General features: G+C 39.4%; 1 protein-coding gene across 2 annotated transcripts; it reads right to left on the reverse strand.

Annotated features, from left to right (window-relative positions):
- Positions 1-617: 617 nt before the first annotated feature.
- On the reverse strand, positions 618-12,415 carry egln3 (egl-9 family hypoxia-inducible factor 3). 2 transcript variants are annotated; one of them, XM_061245175.1, is made up of 5 exons: positions 11,741-12,415; positions 3,531-3,650; positions 3,185-3,321; positions 2,784-2,857; positions 618-1,824 (listed from the first exon to the last, which is right to left on the reverse strand). In XM_061245175.1, the coding sequence occupies exons 1-5, from the start codon at positions 12,353-12,355 to the stop codon at positions 1,796-1,798; spliced, it is 975 nt and encodes a 324-aa protein (XP_061101159.1). In that variant the 5' UTR covers positions 12,356-12,415; the 3' UTR covers positions 618-1,795. The 2 variants fall into 2 exon arrangements, with proteins under 2 accessions (XP_061101159.1, XP_061101167.1); XM_061245183.1 differs by lacking the exon at positions 11,741-12,415 and adding an exon at positions 9,690-10,625.
- Positions 12,416-18,940: the final 6,525 nt, after the last annotated feature.

Raw genomic sequence — 18,940 nt, forward strand, 5'->3', positions numbered from 1 at the left:
CCCAGTCAGTTTCTTTTTCCTGTCTGAACATATTTGCCTGTTGCACCCATTTTTGATAAGCTTGAAACAGTCCTGGAGTTGTGTTTTTGGATAAAAAATGGGTCTATATAATAAAAATATACATTACAGTAGAGTATTAGCTGCCTCTGTACTCACCTTTCAAATTAATAAAATGACAGAGTAATTGCATCCTCTAGTGGTCGAAAGAGGAAGACTAATTCTCTGCTGCCACTGAGCATCTATTCAGTTTTGAAGTCTAGTTTGAGAGTTTACCAATATTCATCATTCTCTATCTTACTGGTTTAATTCAATTTAGATGAAAGGTGATCAGGGGTGTGAAAAGTGAATAAAAACTGTACAAATATTTTTCTTAAATCTGTATTTCTGTTATTGGCAACTAGGTGGAGCCATAAACTGTGGATTTGCTTATGTTTCTCAAAACAACTCATGAGAACTGGGGCACACTCCACAAAGCAGGATTACCAAGTTGTTCACTACATCACATCAGTATAAAAATTCATAATGTTCTGTATACGTATACAGCCTTGTTATTGTTAACAAAGACTGGAACACTTTAAAAAAAAGAATTCAGCTTGTAAAAAAATAAAAGACCACAGTGGTGCAAAAGGCATTTATTTCCCAAACACCCATAAGAAACACATATTAGGAAAACAGTCACACAACAATATTTTCCATGCATCACCAGCATTGCTGACCAGCAGGCAAGCTGGCTTAAAGCATTACGTTATAACTACAGCATACAACTTTTCATTCAATAGGAATCCACAGTTTTTCATTTAAAAAGAGACACGCACACACACCGTAAAGTGAGACGTCCGTTACACGATTCATTTTCTAACTTCTCACCACATGCACGGTAGCCAACAGACAACATTAACATTGCCATTTAATGCCACCCCTCACTTTTGGAGCAACAGAGGCATTAGATGCCTAACATTACCCCTGGCCACACACATTTTTCCACACTTGTTTAATACACAGTACTTGACTAAGAACAGACATAATATTAATATACATCAATATTTTAACTCAATAACTCAATATTTTACATTAAAATAATGACAGGGGCGAGTTACATTTCATATCAAAAAGTGCTCAATCGTCAATTCAATTTTCAAATATCTTTGTGCTTTTTTTCGTGCCTTGACAAAACTGCACCTTGACCAGTTTTGTGGTTTGTGTTATGCATGTATTTAATGGAATAAAACCATTAAGAATTTAATGTTCTTGATAAACCTTGGTCGTTTTCCCACACTTAGCTCAGTTAGACAGGCCAAGCCAAAAATATATGTTTCTGAATACATTTTGTTTCAATATACTTGACATATATTGTCACACATATAAAAAAATAAATGTGATAGGTACTGAAACAAAGATATTACAGATACTGAGAAAATTTTTATACGGGGATGTATTAGGTATTAAACATCTCCCTATTGGTGGGTTACAAACAGTAATGAAAATAATCCACAGAACAAGAACCATTCACTGTCAATCTGCTCACAGAAACATGTTTATATAAAACTATGTTTCTGTGAGCAATGTCCCACAATGCACTGCAGATAAATCACCTGAAGAGCTATTCCAGATTCAGAACATTTGTCTCATTCCTGCACTTTGCATAACAGCATCAAGTGAGACAGAGCACATACCATCCGTGCAGTGTGTACAGGTTAGAGAGAGAGGTACTAAAGGAATGACAGACTGAAGTGCAAAACCATGGGACGGAGGGAATTTGGCTGGCAGCCTGCTGAGTGGCACAACAGCTTCAGAATCAGGGTGTGCTTCTCTCCTGTGACAAAGCTGAGAGAGATATTTATCATTAGGCCTATTCTGCTTCAACAGCATAGCTATACAGCAAAAAATACTTATCAGCAGAAAAGCACGTCCAAAAATACACCAATATAAAAAATTCTAAAAGGTTTCTTTCCTCACTAAGACAAAGCATTTAAGGGGTAGATTCACAAAGAATGCTCTATGACTGCATTTCACCTCAATTGAAAATATACATCCAATGATCAAAAATTACTTCTTTTACCTCGTCAATAGTCAACAAAAATTATTACAGTTGGTTGCAGTCGAGATATATGACAAACACTGTAGACACTGTGTGTTACAGTTAGCCTGGCCTGGGACAGGGGTTGCATGGCTAGAAACCTGTATGCATGGCATCTACTTTGTATTTTATATATAAATGAATGTTGTATGCCTTTGTCCCTGTTAAATGAATGAATTAAATAAATAAAAATTAGACAAAACAGTGATTTCACTTGAGAAATCCAATTCTGTCTACAGCAGCTATTGTCCTGCGAGTCAAGTTATGTAATCCTCCCGTGATGATTCAAGTGCCATCGCACAGAAAATAATTTCTTTGGGGGCAATAAGATGAACAGGATGCATAGAATGTGGAGCCCTTCGGTGAATCTACCCCACTGTGCTCATACTAGCAAACAACCAATTAACTGTACAGGAGTGCACAAGGTATTAACCCTACTAATCCTCGCCCTGATATACCAGCATTAACACAAATACTACTACTTCTGCCACAATGACTACAAACTACTACTATTACTACAAATAATACTACTACACAACTACTAAGACTCACTTAATTAGTGGTACAACTGATACTATGAACAATGAATTTATTAAAACCACTTGGGCATACTGTAGATAGAAAAATCTTGATTTCCATTTAATAAATAATATACACACACACTTTTAATCGAGGCAAAAGATTACATGGGTCATGGAAGCCCTACCTGTTAAATCTCTGAACCTTCTCTTGGCTTCAGCTCTTTCTTCTGCGTCAAAATACCACACTGTGATAGCATACCTGAAAAATAAGACAGAGGCCCTTTCAGTTAAAGAATGGAAGTAACAGATATGTGAATGCATCACTATATCACAGCGTTGAGAATGTCCATGTATCCTGCAAGTATCACTTGAAACGGCTATAAATGGCTACAGATTAAAAGACGAGTGAAGACAATAATTACAGTTAATAACTATTGTTCTACTAATAACATTCTATTAAATACTAAGAATCAGAGCCAGTGATAATGGCATTGGAAATATAAATGATTCATTCTCTTTTAAGTGAACTAGTTTTGTACTCATTGCTAGACAGGAAAGTGGTGCACAACTAAAAGTGGTCACAAACCTTGTGGAATAAGAGGGCTGGACTTCATGAGGATTCCGTCTGTCTGACCAGAACAAAAGGAGGCGGTCGAAGATGGGCTCAATATCAGCTACGTAGGATTTCCCCTCAGGAAATATCCGCAGAACTCCCCCGTGTTCCTGTAAAACCACAGAAGTGGGTCAAATGATCAATTTCTAAATACCTTATGTGCACAGGCTTATGAAAGACATTCAGTTCGGTGATTAAGTAATTAAGAGTTTAGAGTAAGCAGGTACTCTACAATCCCAGCTCATTTGTCAAAAAATTGAAACAGAACCTGAATTTCATAACCGAAGAGTGCCTGAAGATGGAAGAATGTCCTGCTTACCTTGGCATCCCAGTTTTTGTTCAGGTAGTAAATGCAGGTAACACAGCGGCCATCTCCGTTGGGGTTGTCAACATGTTTCACATATCCAGTCCCGTTGCCAGGATAGCAGGCAACCATCGCCTGGAATGGAAGCACACACAAGCCTGTAAGTGTCTAGTGCAGTACACTGAATCATCTGCTATTCATAGGAAAGAGGCAATGAATTCTGGGAATGAGACTGCATATGCACTAATTCAACTGCAAGACCTGGGTTAATATTTTAAGGCATGACTATGAGCTTAATATAAGTGAACTTCCCCTCAGGAAACAACACCCACAGAATGCCCAGGCAAGGCAAGTTCCCAGGTACTTTCATAGTCACACAGACGGCATGATTCACTACAATCATTATTTTGATGAGTCACACATTTGGTTGATGGAAACTGCATTCTCGATGTTTGAAAGTTGTACATTGTGTACTCAGGCACTGGCTGACTTGCCTGAAGGACCAATTAAATAATTCCAATAAACAATTCTTAAACAAAAAGTAAAAATAAAAAAACAGTTTCATCAGTATTTGTGCAGGGGAACCATGAACCCTGCATAACCCATTCAGTGAAATGATGAAAACTTCCACCCTTGAAAAGAGTGAATTAATGCACATCTAGAATTATTCACAGTAATATTCAGTTCTAGAGTGAATCTAATTCCATAATCCACATTTCTAATACATATAATTCCTCAAGGGTGCTGCAGTGTTTGCCCTAGGCCTAGGACGGACCTCCTGGTTGTTAAGATTAGAGCATAGAGGGTGTGTGCAAACATTCACCACACTTCTCCCACCCTCTAAAAAACCACAAGAAACAGATAAAGTGTTCTTTTAAAAAATGGGAACAAATCCCGTTAACCCCTTAAGTCTGTGAGTTTTTTTGCGTTCATTCCATTTTTAACGGCACAATTTTCAATCACTATTGTAACAGGATATACCGTTTGAAAGGATTAAAACTCATGGTTCTATCTGTATAACCTATTTTAAGATGCCATTGCTTTAGCGACAACAGTTCCTTATTTTGTAACATGTGGGTGGCAAAACAAATGTGGCGGGACCTCGCCTACTACACAAAATAAGTCAATGTCAGTGTCCTTTTCACGGCAAGGGTCCAGCAAACCAAATGCATAATAATGCAATTCTAAAAACGTGCTAACTTGGAGAAATGTCGATAGAATGCCCATTATTGACTTTTTTAATTGTCATTGTTGTCCAAGTACTTGTACATATGAATGCTATTACCTACATTTTGTATAGGCTCTCTGGAACAAGAAGAGCTCACATATGAACTTCTCTGACCAGTATCAGTAATCCTGATACTGAAGTGTGATCCCCATCCATGAGCAAAAAATACAGTATTCAAATTCAGCTGAACCTAGAACCGGCTACTGGTATGATATTAAAGCATCGACTGAGAAGCATTTTAGCTAATGACATTACATTTCCAAGGGTGTATAGTTTGTTAGGCTTTCAAAAGCAACACAGGAAGACCGTGAAAACACCTTTGCCACCACAATAGAGGGAATTTTCATTGTTGTCACCCCATTTTTTATCAGTGATTATCTAAATACATTCTCAAAATATTGTATTATTATTCAATATGTGTTTATGATGGGGATTGGGTATTTGACAAAAATGTCAATCAATGGACCTCAATGAATATAATAGTATACAAGATGTTATTATTGTGATCATTGTACTTATTTTTTTACAATATTCGTGACCTATAGCTATCTGAGGAAAGCACAAGGAGAGGGAGAGGTAGGGGGAGGGCGACAGGCGAGGGGGTAAGTAGAAACGCTTTTTTTCCAGAATAAAAACTATTGTAAACTTTAGTAAGCAAAATACAGTATTTTACATGTCATAAAACCCATAATATCATTTAGTTTCAATGTGTCTTTTGAAGTCTCCAAATGTCCTTTTTGGAAAAGTGCCAAGACATAGCTTGCAGTACTTAAGAAGAAATGCAGAATGCTTCTTTTTGGTGATACTGTCATCAAATCCCCCGAAAGGGGATTTGTCCAGTGTTGGCCACAATAATCTGCATCCACACAAAAACAGAAAATCTTTTCAGTGAGAAATAATATTCCACTTCCACTGCATTTGAGCTTCTGTAACTTTGATTTAGTAATACTTTGAGTAATTATAAACAAACCCCAAAGGGTTACCTTTCAGAAGACATCAGGATTATTCGTAGTCAAAAGGGTAGTACAAGGGTAGAATACTAGGCATTTCATTTTCATTGTCATTTTCAAGCTGGTGTGAAGAAAAGGGTACTTCACCCTTGATACTAAGGGCGTAAGGGAGCTGTGCACAAACTAGGGGTTAAAAAAGAAAAAAAGCTAAGAGTAGGCGAGCGGGAGGGGCGAGAAACGGCTGTTTGACACAGATGAGTGGAAGTGGGTAAACCTCGCGGTTTCGGAGACGAGGAGTACGTGCGCGCAGACAGGAGACGGAAAGCCGCAGTATTAGCCCCGTCCTTCTAATCGGCTGATCAAGGCGCTGAGTCAAGCATCCTTCGCACGTGCTCAGTACCACTGAAGGTGCACCACAGTCCAGTACATAGGGTTTCTGGTACAGATCTCTAAGACAGATAGTTTGCGATACAAGAACAGAGGTAGCATATGAATGTATAATTATTCCAATTGAAGAATAGAAGATTTCAAGTTAAAGTAATTTATGGAATAAGGTATGGCCAGTACCCAAACTCCATTGAGGAAAAATCCCCCACCTCCGGCACTCTCGTATGACCAAAATACTATTACAGTTTGATCTAGTATGTCCCACAGCAGGGTACGGAAGCGAATAAACCCTGTGACCCTGAACAGGAAGCTGATCATCTCACTGCAGTATGTTCCTGAAGGAAATGGCACCTCCCTGCAATGCTCCCCTGGATCTCTGACCACGGATCAGGGTCACAAGCGCCTCTCTCCTCTCTTCGACACCATGCTGCTAGGACAACCAGCGCACCGAAACACAAGACTAACATCAAAACCAGCTGTGGCCACCTAAACCACAGGTTCACGCTTTGGCAATTGAGAAGCTATAACTTGGGAGTGTGAAGATTAGCTCAAAATGCCTCCTGGCTTCAGTGGCTTGTGAACACTTTTTTATTTGATTACTATAAGAATTGCATGCTTTTATTCTCATGCCTTTATTTTTTTTTACAAAATACTTTTTCTGGCATTCCACAACACATAAGACAACTGCTCATTCCAAAGTAATACAAAAGAAAGGAAAAGAAATGTATTAAATTCCTAAAATATCTCTCTAAAAACATATGTTGTTAGCAGACTAATAAAAAATGCTTCAAAAGGGATTTTAAAGGAGTTTTTACAGCATGTTGGCTGTAATTCCATTATTTTAAACGGATGACTGCTGGATAGAAATGACTCCAGAAGCGGTCCTGAAACTTGTGCCCGCTCAGCTGGACGTGTGCCACGTGGAGACGGTAATACAGCCGGTTCTCTGGACACCTAAATGACAGATAAGGGAGCTGTGTACAAACAGAGGAAGGTGGATGTTGTTTATTCTGGCTATGCGCCAGTCAGCCAGTAACACAGCTGGCCGCTCTCCGATACCTGTGCGTGACTGGAGCTTTTCAACAATGGCCCCCAAAAACTGCAACTCATTTAAAAACAAATTGAGATCTCACGGCATTTTGAAATAACAAAAAAGGCTGCTATCTGTAGGGAGTATCATTTCATTCCATTATCCACATAATAAAGGACAACAATCGCGTTGAAAGAACGCGTTTGATTATAGAAATAATATATGCTCATCTCTCTAAAGGAAATATGGGTGGTGGGTGCTTGGTGTCCACTGTCTGACTTTTTCAGCATTAACTGAATCAGTGGCAAAACATGTAGTCAGTGAGTGCTGGCCATTTATTCTGAATCATTTAACACCATTTGAAAGTACAATACACAATTAGGGGGTGACGAATGATTGGACTCGACTGCAAAGGAACTGTTGCCGACTATTGCCACACAAGATCCTCAACAGGATCATGAGTGACCCAATTAAGAAGGCACGCACACGCAGGCTGTTGTTGGAGCACAGTGTGAACATGCGAGAGAGAAGTGAGAGTGGGAGAGAGGGTGGGGGGGGGGGATTTGTGTGTAGGAGGGCTGGCTGCCCGCCAGGTGGATGAAGTTTTAATGACATGGCTACGTGTCGAGCGTGAGACTGCAGGCACCCGATATAAACCCTATAAAACTCAGGGGCACTCTCTCGCTCCCTCTCGCTTTCTCTCGCGCACACGCACACGTTATTCACGGCAGCCAAGGAGGAAATTAGCAAGCCCGAGGTCACAGAGTGTGCAAACTTTCTGCCTTTCATCAAATCCAACACACCGCTGCCGTTAGTAGCTCTATGAATTATTGTCTGAGGGGAAACTCAAATTTGAATTAATGGCACACAGCATATTTTGACCCAGTTTTCAATACTTAATATGTTCAAATAGTATTCCTATTAAGTAGCCGAACATAGCTAGAAAATAATTGAGGATCTATATGGGAAACATATTTTTATATCTGTAAGCACACTGACAGAAATATGTAGATCAACCTTAAACACTAATTTAATTGCGGTTTTCTAATATAGGTATTTTTGGCAAACAATAAAACACATTTCAGACCAATCATTTTAAAATTCTAAATCTAATAAATCTACATCTAACACTGTTTAATTCCGTAATAATCATAAAACGAATGATGATTATTCGTGTTCTGAATATTCAGAACACGAGGTTGAAACGTAAGGGAGCAGATGGTCATTTCACAATATCACTGACCCATACCTTGTCCCGATAAGCTTAGCTTCCAAACAATTAAAAATGACACCATCGTTATTATGGTATTATCTCAGGCATATCCTGGTTATTAAGTCACTTTGACATCGTGTCCTTGCACTGTGATGGCTGAGGACGGTTCAGGGAACTGCGCTACACAATGGGGTTCTATAGGCCCAGACTGAGTACTGTGACAGCACTGTGCTTCCTGCAGGCTCACTGCACACTTCCTGTGTGTGTAAACAGAAACACGCGTGGTACAGCGCCCTGTCGGGAGTCACGTACTGCACATGACATCACAGCAACATATTCAGCCACCTGCTACTTTATTACGGGCTGAGGTGTGGACTTCCCAGAATCAAAGTAGAACAATCGTTTGGTGATTTCTAGGGGTAGGGTGCTTTTTTCAGCACCCCGGATGACAAAAGCATATGCAAGGATGATAATCTTTGAAAAAATAATTATTAATGTGACCATCTTTGTCATGATTACTATAAACCATAATATCTTAAAACAATGCATTGCCACTGGTAAAATAACTGATAGCAATGTAAATTGGCATACCAGCTACCAGCTTCAGCAGGAAGGTTAGGGGTACATAGGCTACCTATAGGGTACCACCCTAATGCTACCTTTTAGACGCTTTTTATTCTTTTCATTTTAAACAAAAAATGGAACATATGAAAGGCAAATTGTTGAATCCATGCAAATGTGTGTTCATTAACAGCTTATATTGTTTATATTAATTCAGCTTGGCAATAAACCTTTCAGCTAACCAATGTTAGCGTTACCTACCCTCTGTGTGAGAGCCAATCTTTTTTTTTTTACAAAAAGAATAGCTCTCAGAAAATGTCTATCTAACAGTTCAGTAAAAAATGTGATGTACTGCTTCAGAAAACAGCCCTATAAATACCCAGATAGGGTTAAAGTCGCCCTATCACTTACTAGTTATGGTTTTCGTGCGTGTACATAACCGAATAGTGCTTTCCTTTAATAAAGAGACTTCATATTTCGTTTGTGTTACAGTGTGGTTTTTTGGGGTTTTTTATTTTTTTATTTTACAAGGTATCTATACTGGTATTCATCGAATCTTATTGTTTTGTAATGACCCAAATTTTACCTTAGACACAGGCTACCTTCACGTAGATGCAAAAATGCATTACACACGATGATTCCACTCTGATTTGACGGTGCCACTTTTAGCGTCTTATAGTTCCTAGCTTACCATATTTTAGTTCACCACGTTACATTGTTACATTGGTCATGTAAATGGTCATGTTAAATTGCCGTTTTAGAATTTAGAAGACTATGGATAATAGTCTACATGGGTCGCACTTACCTTTGATCGCTCTCGGACGTTGGTTTTCCCTAGCTGAGCCGTGCAAAGTGTCACCAGCTTGTCGATTAATGACAGAAAGAAGCTAATAGCTTCGCATCCCTCTTCGGTTCCGCTGACCCAAGCTATCTTATCGCCTCTGAGGTGCCTTCTGGATACCCCAGACCAACCTCCAGCTAGCTGGCCATCGTGCAACATACCCGAGTCGTGCAGATCTTTCACTTGGTCCAGAACACATTGTCCAATCAAGTCCCCAAGAAAGTTATCCAAATAAAAGAACCCACAATCAAGAAGACATGGGACGATTCGATGCAGCGCTAACCTCTCCAAATCGACATTGATAATATGCTGTAGCAAAAGCATTTTGTCCTGCTTTTTATAATATATCCTAATATCTACCCGAACGCAAAACAGAATAGTCTATAGTGATGTAAGTTGCAGCCTCGTCAAAACTTGAAGGCTACTTTTTTAGTTACACTTATAGGCCTATGCTACACAGTAAATATTGACATATCCAACTAGACGGGGCTGCAGAAATGAACGAGCAGGAACCACCACCGCACGCATCTCTAGCACGTCCGTGAAGTTACAGACATATTTACAGTACAGAGAGAGAAGGGGACGTGCACACACATGGAAATGTGGAACGTGCAGGATGAGTAGTAGCTCTTGGAGGGCGGAGTCAGGCGCACGTCGTTGCAGAGAAACTGTAGGTTACAAGTGTTTTCCTCAGCATTATATTTCGCATAAGTCTATTTCACAAAAGAGAGGGAGCAGTGAATAAGCAAAAATGTCACTTTCATGCTGGGTCTGAAAGATGAAATAGGCTACTGCCTATTCCAGTCCAAAGCACGTTGCTTACACGCTGAGGACGTCTCACTTGATGGAATAGATTCCTTGAGCGAAAAATTTAAATCAAAATGTTATTGTAATTTGTGCACTTATTTTCGTAATTACTTTGAAATTAATTTTAGATAGCCTACTCCACCAGAATGTAGAAGTTGTGAGGAGGGAGTGTCTACATGTACATTTGCGGTCTGGGCGTGCCCTCCGCCATTGACGAGTCCAACAAGCGCATGTAGCACTCGCAGCGCGGCAGCTCAAAGTAAATAATAGCGAAGAGCTGTTTCAGAAAATCAGCTGTCACGTTGTGCGGCGTTTAGCCCACATAATACACATATTGTATGTACGCGCTTGCTATCAATAAATGCAAGGCATATATGAGAAATGATATAGTGAATTATACCATCTTTCAAATTGAGTGACATTATTTTTTAAGTCAAACAGTTAAAAAAAAAAAAAACACGTGTTCGTAAAACTATGCGTTGGCCAGTATACTTTAATCTTATATTTCTTTGTAATAATGTGTGCCTTTTGATGATACACAAATGTGTTCCCCTTTCACGACAATAGGTAAGATAGCCATTTCATATTTTTCCACCATTGAGATTATGATTATGATATGACAATTTAATTGTCCTTGACACGATACGCACTTTTAACAAACGACGATAACTACACATCATTAGTGTAGTTATTGCTTAAATGGTTGGTTTAGCCTATATGATCAGTTATTACATGTTGGCCGATAAAAAATATTGGTTTATAGATAGACATGGCCAATACAGAAATGTACCATACGGACATAGAGTAAATAGAGTATGTATATGGATTAAAAGAACAGACACCAATCGATATTCAAAGAAAGTTATGGTTCTCCAGGCATTGGTCTTGCAGTAGGACATCGTCACTCGAGCTTGGCACTTTATATCAGTGATGCATTCATTTGTGAGCTACACACTATGATGTGTCATGAACATTATTATTATTATTATTATTATTATTATTATTATTATTATTATTATTATACATTATTGTCATGTTATAATCAATTGATCAACTGCAGACGCATTTCAACAGTTCACCCACTCACTTTTCCTTTTGAAATAGAACCTAAATTCGAAAATACAGCTAATTTCACATTTCAAAAAGTTACAAACACTGACAGGTGGTACACTAGGTGTTAAACTGTAGTCACTGGGCGCAATACTGACCTTGTGTCTGCCTCTGATTTTATATTTCCCAAGTTTACCGTCGGCATATGTGATGAGTTTGTCCATTCTTGTCAGTAGAAAGCCTATGTTTTCACAACCTGGCTCATTTCCCTCCACCCAGGCAACTTGGTCCCCCCGAATAGACTTGCTTGTTCCTAATTTTCGGCATGCAAGCTCCCCATCTTGCAGTTTCCCACCCTGCTGAATTTGTATGACTTCTTGAAGAATTCGGTCTCCAATTTTGTTCCCGAGAAAACGGTCCACAATGCACAGACCATAGGAGTTCATGCATGGCACGGTGTACTGCAAGACCAAGTTGTGAAAGCTGCATCGTTTGTGTTCTTTGGATTTTGGCCTGTTACTACGCGGTTTTCTAAGTGCGCACGGCAAGACCCCATCTGTGTCTTCGTTAACCGTATTTTGACTGTTCTCACAAGTAACCTCTGAACACCGAAGATGTCTTTCCCCTGTTTCCTCTCTACCTCTCATGTTCGTTTTTGAAGTTTTTATAGAAACAGTTTTCACTAGAGACGCTCTTTCTTCTTTGGCGTTTTCAGAAGAGTCAGTTCTAAGGGAGGATGCCATTTGCCACTGACATATAATACTTGATACCATGCTATGTTTGCAACAGCCTTTCAAGCGCTACAGTACCCTACGTGAAAAGTTTCAAGTTCCCAATCTCATATATCACGCCTTGTGCACGCTCCTTACGCAGAATACGCACCCTGCTCGTCCACGATACACGTTACAGCAGCCAGATAAGAGCAGTACCGAAGTAAATTGAATTCGATTTTTTTATTTTCTATTCTTTAGGGGTGATCTCAGTTTAAGTACCCAGTCTCAAAAACACAACTGGCTCAATACAAATGCCTCTTGTACAGTAAAATTCCCAGTGTTAACTCAGCTCTGACAGAGTATATTCAATTGAGAGTTGCTTATGAGTAAAATTATGATAAACTGCACCCTGGGCTACTTGGATGCAGTTTTCGTCAGTACGCCTGTTAAAAATCACAGCCAAGACATTAAGTAAGCATAATGATATGAACCTTTGTGAATTAATGTTTGCATAAAGAAAGCCAGCTTCATATGGCAAGCTAAGGTTTTGTGCTTAAAAAAAACAACCTCTTCAAACAATATTGTGTTTAGAATAGCCTAAACACACTAATAAAGCTCCAAGGCTTAGACTAGGGGACGTGCAAACACTTAAAAGGTTTAGTAAGAGTGCAACTCAATAATTTTAGCAAGCCTAACATCAGACTTAGTTCTTGAGTTCCTCAAAAAAGTTCCTCAAAAGGTTCCTGTGATGGAAAGGGGGCATATGTGTCATCTAGGACTTATGCAATGTTACTCAGAAGTACATTTTTATATGTATATAGACTCAGTGAGCAATCTATTGGGTATTTATTAGACTTATGTATTAAGTTATTGCAATATCCAATTGCTCGTCCCCTGGCTGACCCACCCTTATGCACTATTTCCATTCTCAATGCCAACTAGGCATGGCAGGAAACTGTTGCTGTCTGTTCAAGGGAAGGTCACTTTATGCAGGTCTGTGTCTGTAATAACTAATTGTCCTGTCAGATCATTAATGTCTTTTTAAGAACAATATTTTGTGCAATACTATGTTGTGATGAACAAGACCAGTTTGACACTATTTAATTGATTCAGAGAGTAGGCTAAATTAAAAAAACTCTCTTGGAAGTCTCAAAAAAGGTTTAGCTTTAGGTAATTTCCATATTTGTAAAAAAACTGACTGCTCCTTGTGGAAATGGACCATGTCAAAAATGTGCTTATAACAGGATATTTGTATTTACCTTTCTTACTCTGTGGTTTATAGCCCAGCATAGAGGCATGTGTGAAGTACTTTGTGATGGATTTTTTATTTCCAGCATTCAACATGGGCCATAGACTCTCATATCTGGGTTTGTAATCTAAGCTATGCAAATTCTCCATTGGTGAAGTTTTACTTGCTGTCACTGATTGGCTATGAATTTAAATGCCAACCATTTAAACGCCAACCATTTACCATAAGAGACCAACAAAATAAAATTGGCCAATCCTCTTAGGAAAACAAGTTCAATCTTTTCATACTTCTTGTTTGTTGTCAGCAGGGCTGTGCTATGGCCCAGTTGTTTGACGTACACCACCTGCTTGTGAATCATTCACCAGGGAAAGAGACAAGGAAGTACATTTTTATTGTTCCAAGGAATGGCAATCCTTAGGGCAGGTCGTCAGTATCAAATTATTCTGTAAATGAAATGTCTGTTGATGTGGACCATAACCTTCTGTGCGTTAAGTTCAGGATCACTTTTTGGCCGTGTGGAGTGCTGCCACAAGTGGCAGAGAGAGTGTTCTTTTCAGATGTTGCATTTGCTGTCTGTGACTGCTGTTACTATTCATTGTGGCCCAAAAGAGGACAGTATTCTGAAACTTTACTGTCTTGTCTTTGTCCTTTATTATTTCCTTCTTAGACTCTCAAGTGCTACACCAGAAAGCTTGCCACTGGCACAGAAATAAAAGGAACAACAATTTATTTATTACTGTGACTCTTGTGCTACAGTATATCGGACAAAGCAATGAATGTGCTTACCTTTTGAAGGTGGTTCACAATGCCTTGAGAATGAAGCCATTATGGGGGCCTCTAAAAAAACAAATCTAATGGATTATTGAAAAATCTACAACAGTAGCTTAAACCAGTTGTCAATGTCATACTTCAAGCAGTGCAAAACAACCTTGATCCTCCCTTTGTTTTTGGTACTTTACACATGCCTTTATGCTGGGCTATAAAGCACAGAGTAAGAAAGGTAAATACAAATAGCCTGTTAGAAGCACACTTTTGACATGGCCCATTTCCACAGGGAGTAATCAACTTTTGTTGTATGGGACATAAAGCTAAACCTTTTTTGAGACTTCTAAGAGTACTGTTTTCATTTTGCCTAGTCTCTGAACCAATGAAGTAGTGTCAAACTGGTATTGATTATCACAACATAATATTACAAGTATATTATAGTTCTTAAAAAGACATTAATGATCCTAAAAACCACTTGGCAAACTGATCTAGAAAACGTTTTCCTCTTCTGTTTTGAGACAGCGGCCTGGTGCACCTTAGCGCTCTCTTCTTCTATGCGTCTTCATCAAATGCATCCAGCCCATGACATTTTGCCCCTCTTGAGTTCTTCCTTCAGGGCCATAGAACTGGATCAAGTTCCCCAGCATCGTCCTACATACCTAGAAAGGTATGCAGGCAGACGTGAGGCATGGCACACCGCACGTCAACAATAAGCTCCTTTATATACAGTTTGGCCGATAAAGAACCCTGTATGTGAATGGGTTTGACTGCCATTACATTAATTAGGCATGCATGCCTCTCGCTGCTTGTGCTGACTTTGTCTGTCTAATTGCAAGCCTAAGGCAGACTAGGGCAAGCCTATGCCCAGACACTTCTCTCCTCAATGATTGCCTTTGTTTAAAATGTCGGAGAGACATGGACACAATTTCTGTGCCTTTTTATAGTTGGGGAGCAAAATGAAGGTTATCACATAACTTGTCCTTCTGAGAAACACAACAGAAATATGCTCTAGTAAGGCATCCTAACTGCAATTAGAGAAATTGTTTGGCTTCCACTACTGCCGTGTCAGGTGTGTTGCTGTTTTTGCTTTTTTGAAAATAATGATTTGATTAAAGGTTTCCATAGTCCTTGAAAGCTTTGAAATTATTTTCATCCTGAAGTAATTGAAAATTCAGTTCAGTCACACAGGCAAAAATTGACTAAAACTAGCCTCAAATAATTAGCATAATCTTGAAAACATTGATTTTACCTGATCTAAAAGTGAATAAAAAAATAAGCAAGGACTTGATAAAAATACATTACATTTTCATTGCCTCCATTCTGCATTCCCATTTACCAGCTTAATGGCTTTAGGGACAAAAGGAATTGTTTACAGTTAATGGAACATGTTGGAACGTGAAAACATCTGCCTGATGGTGACAGAATGAAGAATGGGTGTACTGTCATCCAGGACTGCATGTGCCTTCTTTGCACGTGAGTCTGTTGTGTTTAGAATTTACCAATAATTATTTGGAACTTACCACTCATTTTGAAGATGATGTCTACATTATGATTTTTTTTCTTCTGGCTGAGAAATTGACACCAACTGATAATCAATAAGATACAATTATCTCTATAAAAAGACTAATGTGGATAAAATATTTCTGTTGACACCTAACAACAAACAAGTTATTCAGGCAGTCTTGGCATTTTTGGCTCTTCTTTATAATAACATATGTTTTTCTGTGAGTCAGTCAGCAAACAGAAGTCTTCCTGAAAGTCGTGTAAAGTGTTCAATTATTTATTTTTCATTAAAAGGGACAATGTGCACTAATTGTACTATTTAGCTAATGCTTTTATCCAAAGTGACTTACAGTTGATTAGACTAAGCAGGAACTTGAACCACCAACAATAATGCTACTGTATCTTGTTTTAAAAAGTACAAAATCTTGGTCACTCAGTTATTTTTATAAGATCATTGCGCTAAGGTCATTACTCTACACTGCCTACTACAAGAACCATGTTTTGTAAACACACTGATAATGTGCATTCGGGACCAAATTCATCATGGTAGGCAGAAAAATGAGCGACAGAGAGAAAAATGTTTATCAAATAAATATGTCACTTTGTTCACTTTTTCATTTGGGTAGAATGAAAGGCGGACCACCTTCCCATTAGCTTCAGCACTTAACCAATGACCTTATCCTGGTCCCACCAGCAAATGCATTTACATTAGTGCTCTAATGCTGTAACTCTTTTTCATAGCCGTGCCCCAAGTCAAACATCCGAGTCGGAGGTCAAGAGTCAACATCCTCCCCTCTAGAAGCTCTGCACCTCCGGAGCAGCAGAGCTGGTGAGCGATGAATCAGGGAAGAGATCAAACAGGAAGGGGTCTCTGGAGGGAATACGGGGTCATCCAGCAATCACAAGTGGGGGTGGAGGGGGTGCAAACAGCTGAAACGCTGCTTCAGCTTGGACCACACTTATTTTAATTCCTCTGCTGGCAGCACATTCTGTTTGCCCCTGACATGGGGCTAAAGCTGCAGGAGGTGTCCAAGTGCGTACGTGAGAAAGCCCTCATCAGCACGGTTTAAAAAGTTACCAGCTTCTATTTTCTCCCTGGATGTCTGCCAACCCTTTAAACTGAAAGTGGTTTGGAAGGTGAGTCACTCAGCCACTCCACAGCTCCCTTGATTGCCTGATGAACCTTCCACAGGTGACAGGTGATGAAAACAGGCAGGGCTGTGCATATGGGGGAGGAATGGGAAAGCTTTGAGGTGGCTTTTCACTGGATAGAGCCCAAAAGAGGACAGCAATATTGGCAAGCTATGTGTGCGTTTTTTCCAAATAAACAACCCCCCAACCGCAACTATTTTTTTCAAACTAACCAATCTCCCCACCCCCCACCCCCCACCCCTTGTGCAATGCTAGGGCATGTGGGATGATAGCCATGGAAAAAAGTGGGAGCGGCCCAAATAAAATTCAACTTGGCGGCCCAAAAGGTCAGGGACGGCTCAGAACACAGGTATTGCAAAGGACACAGAACTATCAAGAAGCGTGGGAAGATCTGAGATATTGCAACATTTATCGGGTGTGTGTCAACCAGCTCTTATCTGTGAACTTCCTTATATTTCAGAATATAAATAATATTTCAGGCATGATGCACAGTATGAACTAATGGTTGTGGAATGTTTGACTATATATTTGTACTCATGTAGGACCAATATTAAGCATGCATTGTAGCTCTCTTTATTTTTCCAAACAATTAATGTTAGTAAGCACATTGTTTGGCGTATGTCTCTGACTGTTTTTTTTCTCATTTCTCAGCCTTGTAATGGCTTCCTTGACAGCTATTGGCACAACTCTCATCCTCATGTTGACATACAGCAATGACAGACAGAGTCCAAAGGCAATCAAAAGCCTACAATCAAGGCTAGATACTGAAAGCTCTTAAACCTGCACTATGGAAGCGATTGAATACACCTGACTAATCTGGAAAAAAAAAAAGCCCAAAATACACAGATCAGTCAATATGACTGTAAATACTATATACTCAATGTGACAGTCTGCACTTAAACCTCAAATGTATTGTTTCATTTCAAATGAAATGTGCTGGAATAGAGAGCCAAAAGAACATACTTTTTTATTTAAGCCATGATTTAAAAAATTGTGGTAAGCAGGAATTGAACAAATAGAACGGGCTTGCTTCATTTAAATTGAATAATGAGATTTTGGCAGTAAAAGAGATTTTTCATTGTATGTCTAAAACTGTATAGAGTCCAGCTCATCCTGTTTTTTCTTAGCTTGTTGGTGTCTCTATCCTCTTAAACTGCGCATGTTTTTTTCAGACCATTATGTAACATCGGCAACTTGGGCAAAGCCTTCAAGTATGCGGTAACCAGATAACATGCGCAGGCTGGTGCTTGGTTACACAACCAAGTCAGAATTCTGTGATTTTCCTTTATAGGAATCTGTCTGAGAGGGGAACGTGAAGTACAGCCAGTGGTCCTGTTATTTGGCAAGTCTCCATCTGGCCTAATCGGGCACAACACCGGTGCGCTCTTGCTGAATCATGCTGGAACGCACAGAAGGAACATGCGTCAGTCAAACACCAGCATTTGGAATCTTGTGAAAACACAGGGTTCTAAAGGTCTCCAACAATGGCCACTTCCTGTTCACTGTACATTGCTTTATGGCATCCTTCCTTAGGACACAACAGAAACGTATATTGGTACTATACACTTAAGGGGAAGGGAAAGACTGATAAGACTGATATTAATGCCCTTTTGTATTGTGGGACAGACTGGTAAGGTTTCCTACTAATGCCCTTTTGTATTGTGATCGATTGTACAACATTGTCAGAGATATTCATATTTATATACAGTCTTATCAGAGGTAGCCTTTATGTGCCCGACTGGATTACACTGATAAAAAATATTAATAAACTATCAGCACCTACCCACAGGGAATAATGGTCTTCTTCACAAAAGGTAATAGGCCTTGTTCTGCCTCACGTATCAGCAGACGCTGCCAGAGACTTTTAATGTCTGTTCAATTGGGATCATCCATAGCATATGGTGACTGTCAGTGCATCTCCTCACTGGGAAGTCAGCACTGGTGTAGTGCATAGTGTGCAATGGCTGTCAGTAGAT

Source organism: Conger conger, chromosome 1 (genome assembly GCF_963514075.1).
Source record: "Conger conger chromosome 1, fConCon1.1, whole genome shotgun sequence".
NCBI lineage: Eukaryota > Metazoa > Chordata > Actinopteri > Anguilliformes > Congridae > Conger > Conger conger.

Excerpts from the sequence above, each read along its gene's own strand:
- egln3 (XM_061245175.1), bottom strand. The coding sequence starts at position 12,355 with ATGGTATCAAGTATTATATGTCAGTGGCAAATGGCATCCTCCCTTAGA. Across the intron at positions 3,322-3,530 it reads ACAAAAACTGGGATGCCAAG|GAACACGGGGGAGTTCTGCG; the intron begins GTAAGCAGGACA and ends GTGGTTTTACAG. Across the intron at positions 1,825-2,783 it reads AAGGTTCAGAGATTTAACAG|CTTTGTCACAGGAGAGAAGC; the intron begins GTAGGGCTTCCA and ends TATCTCTCTCAG.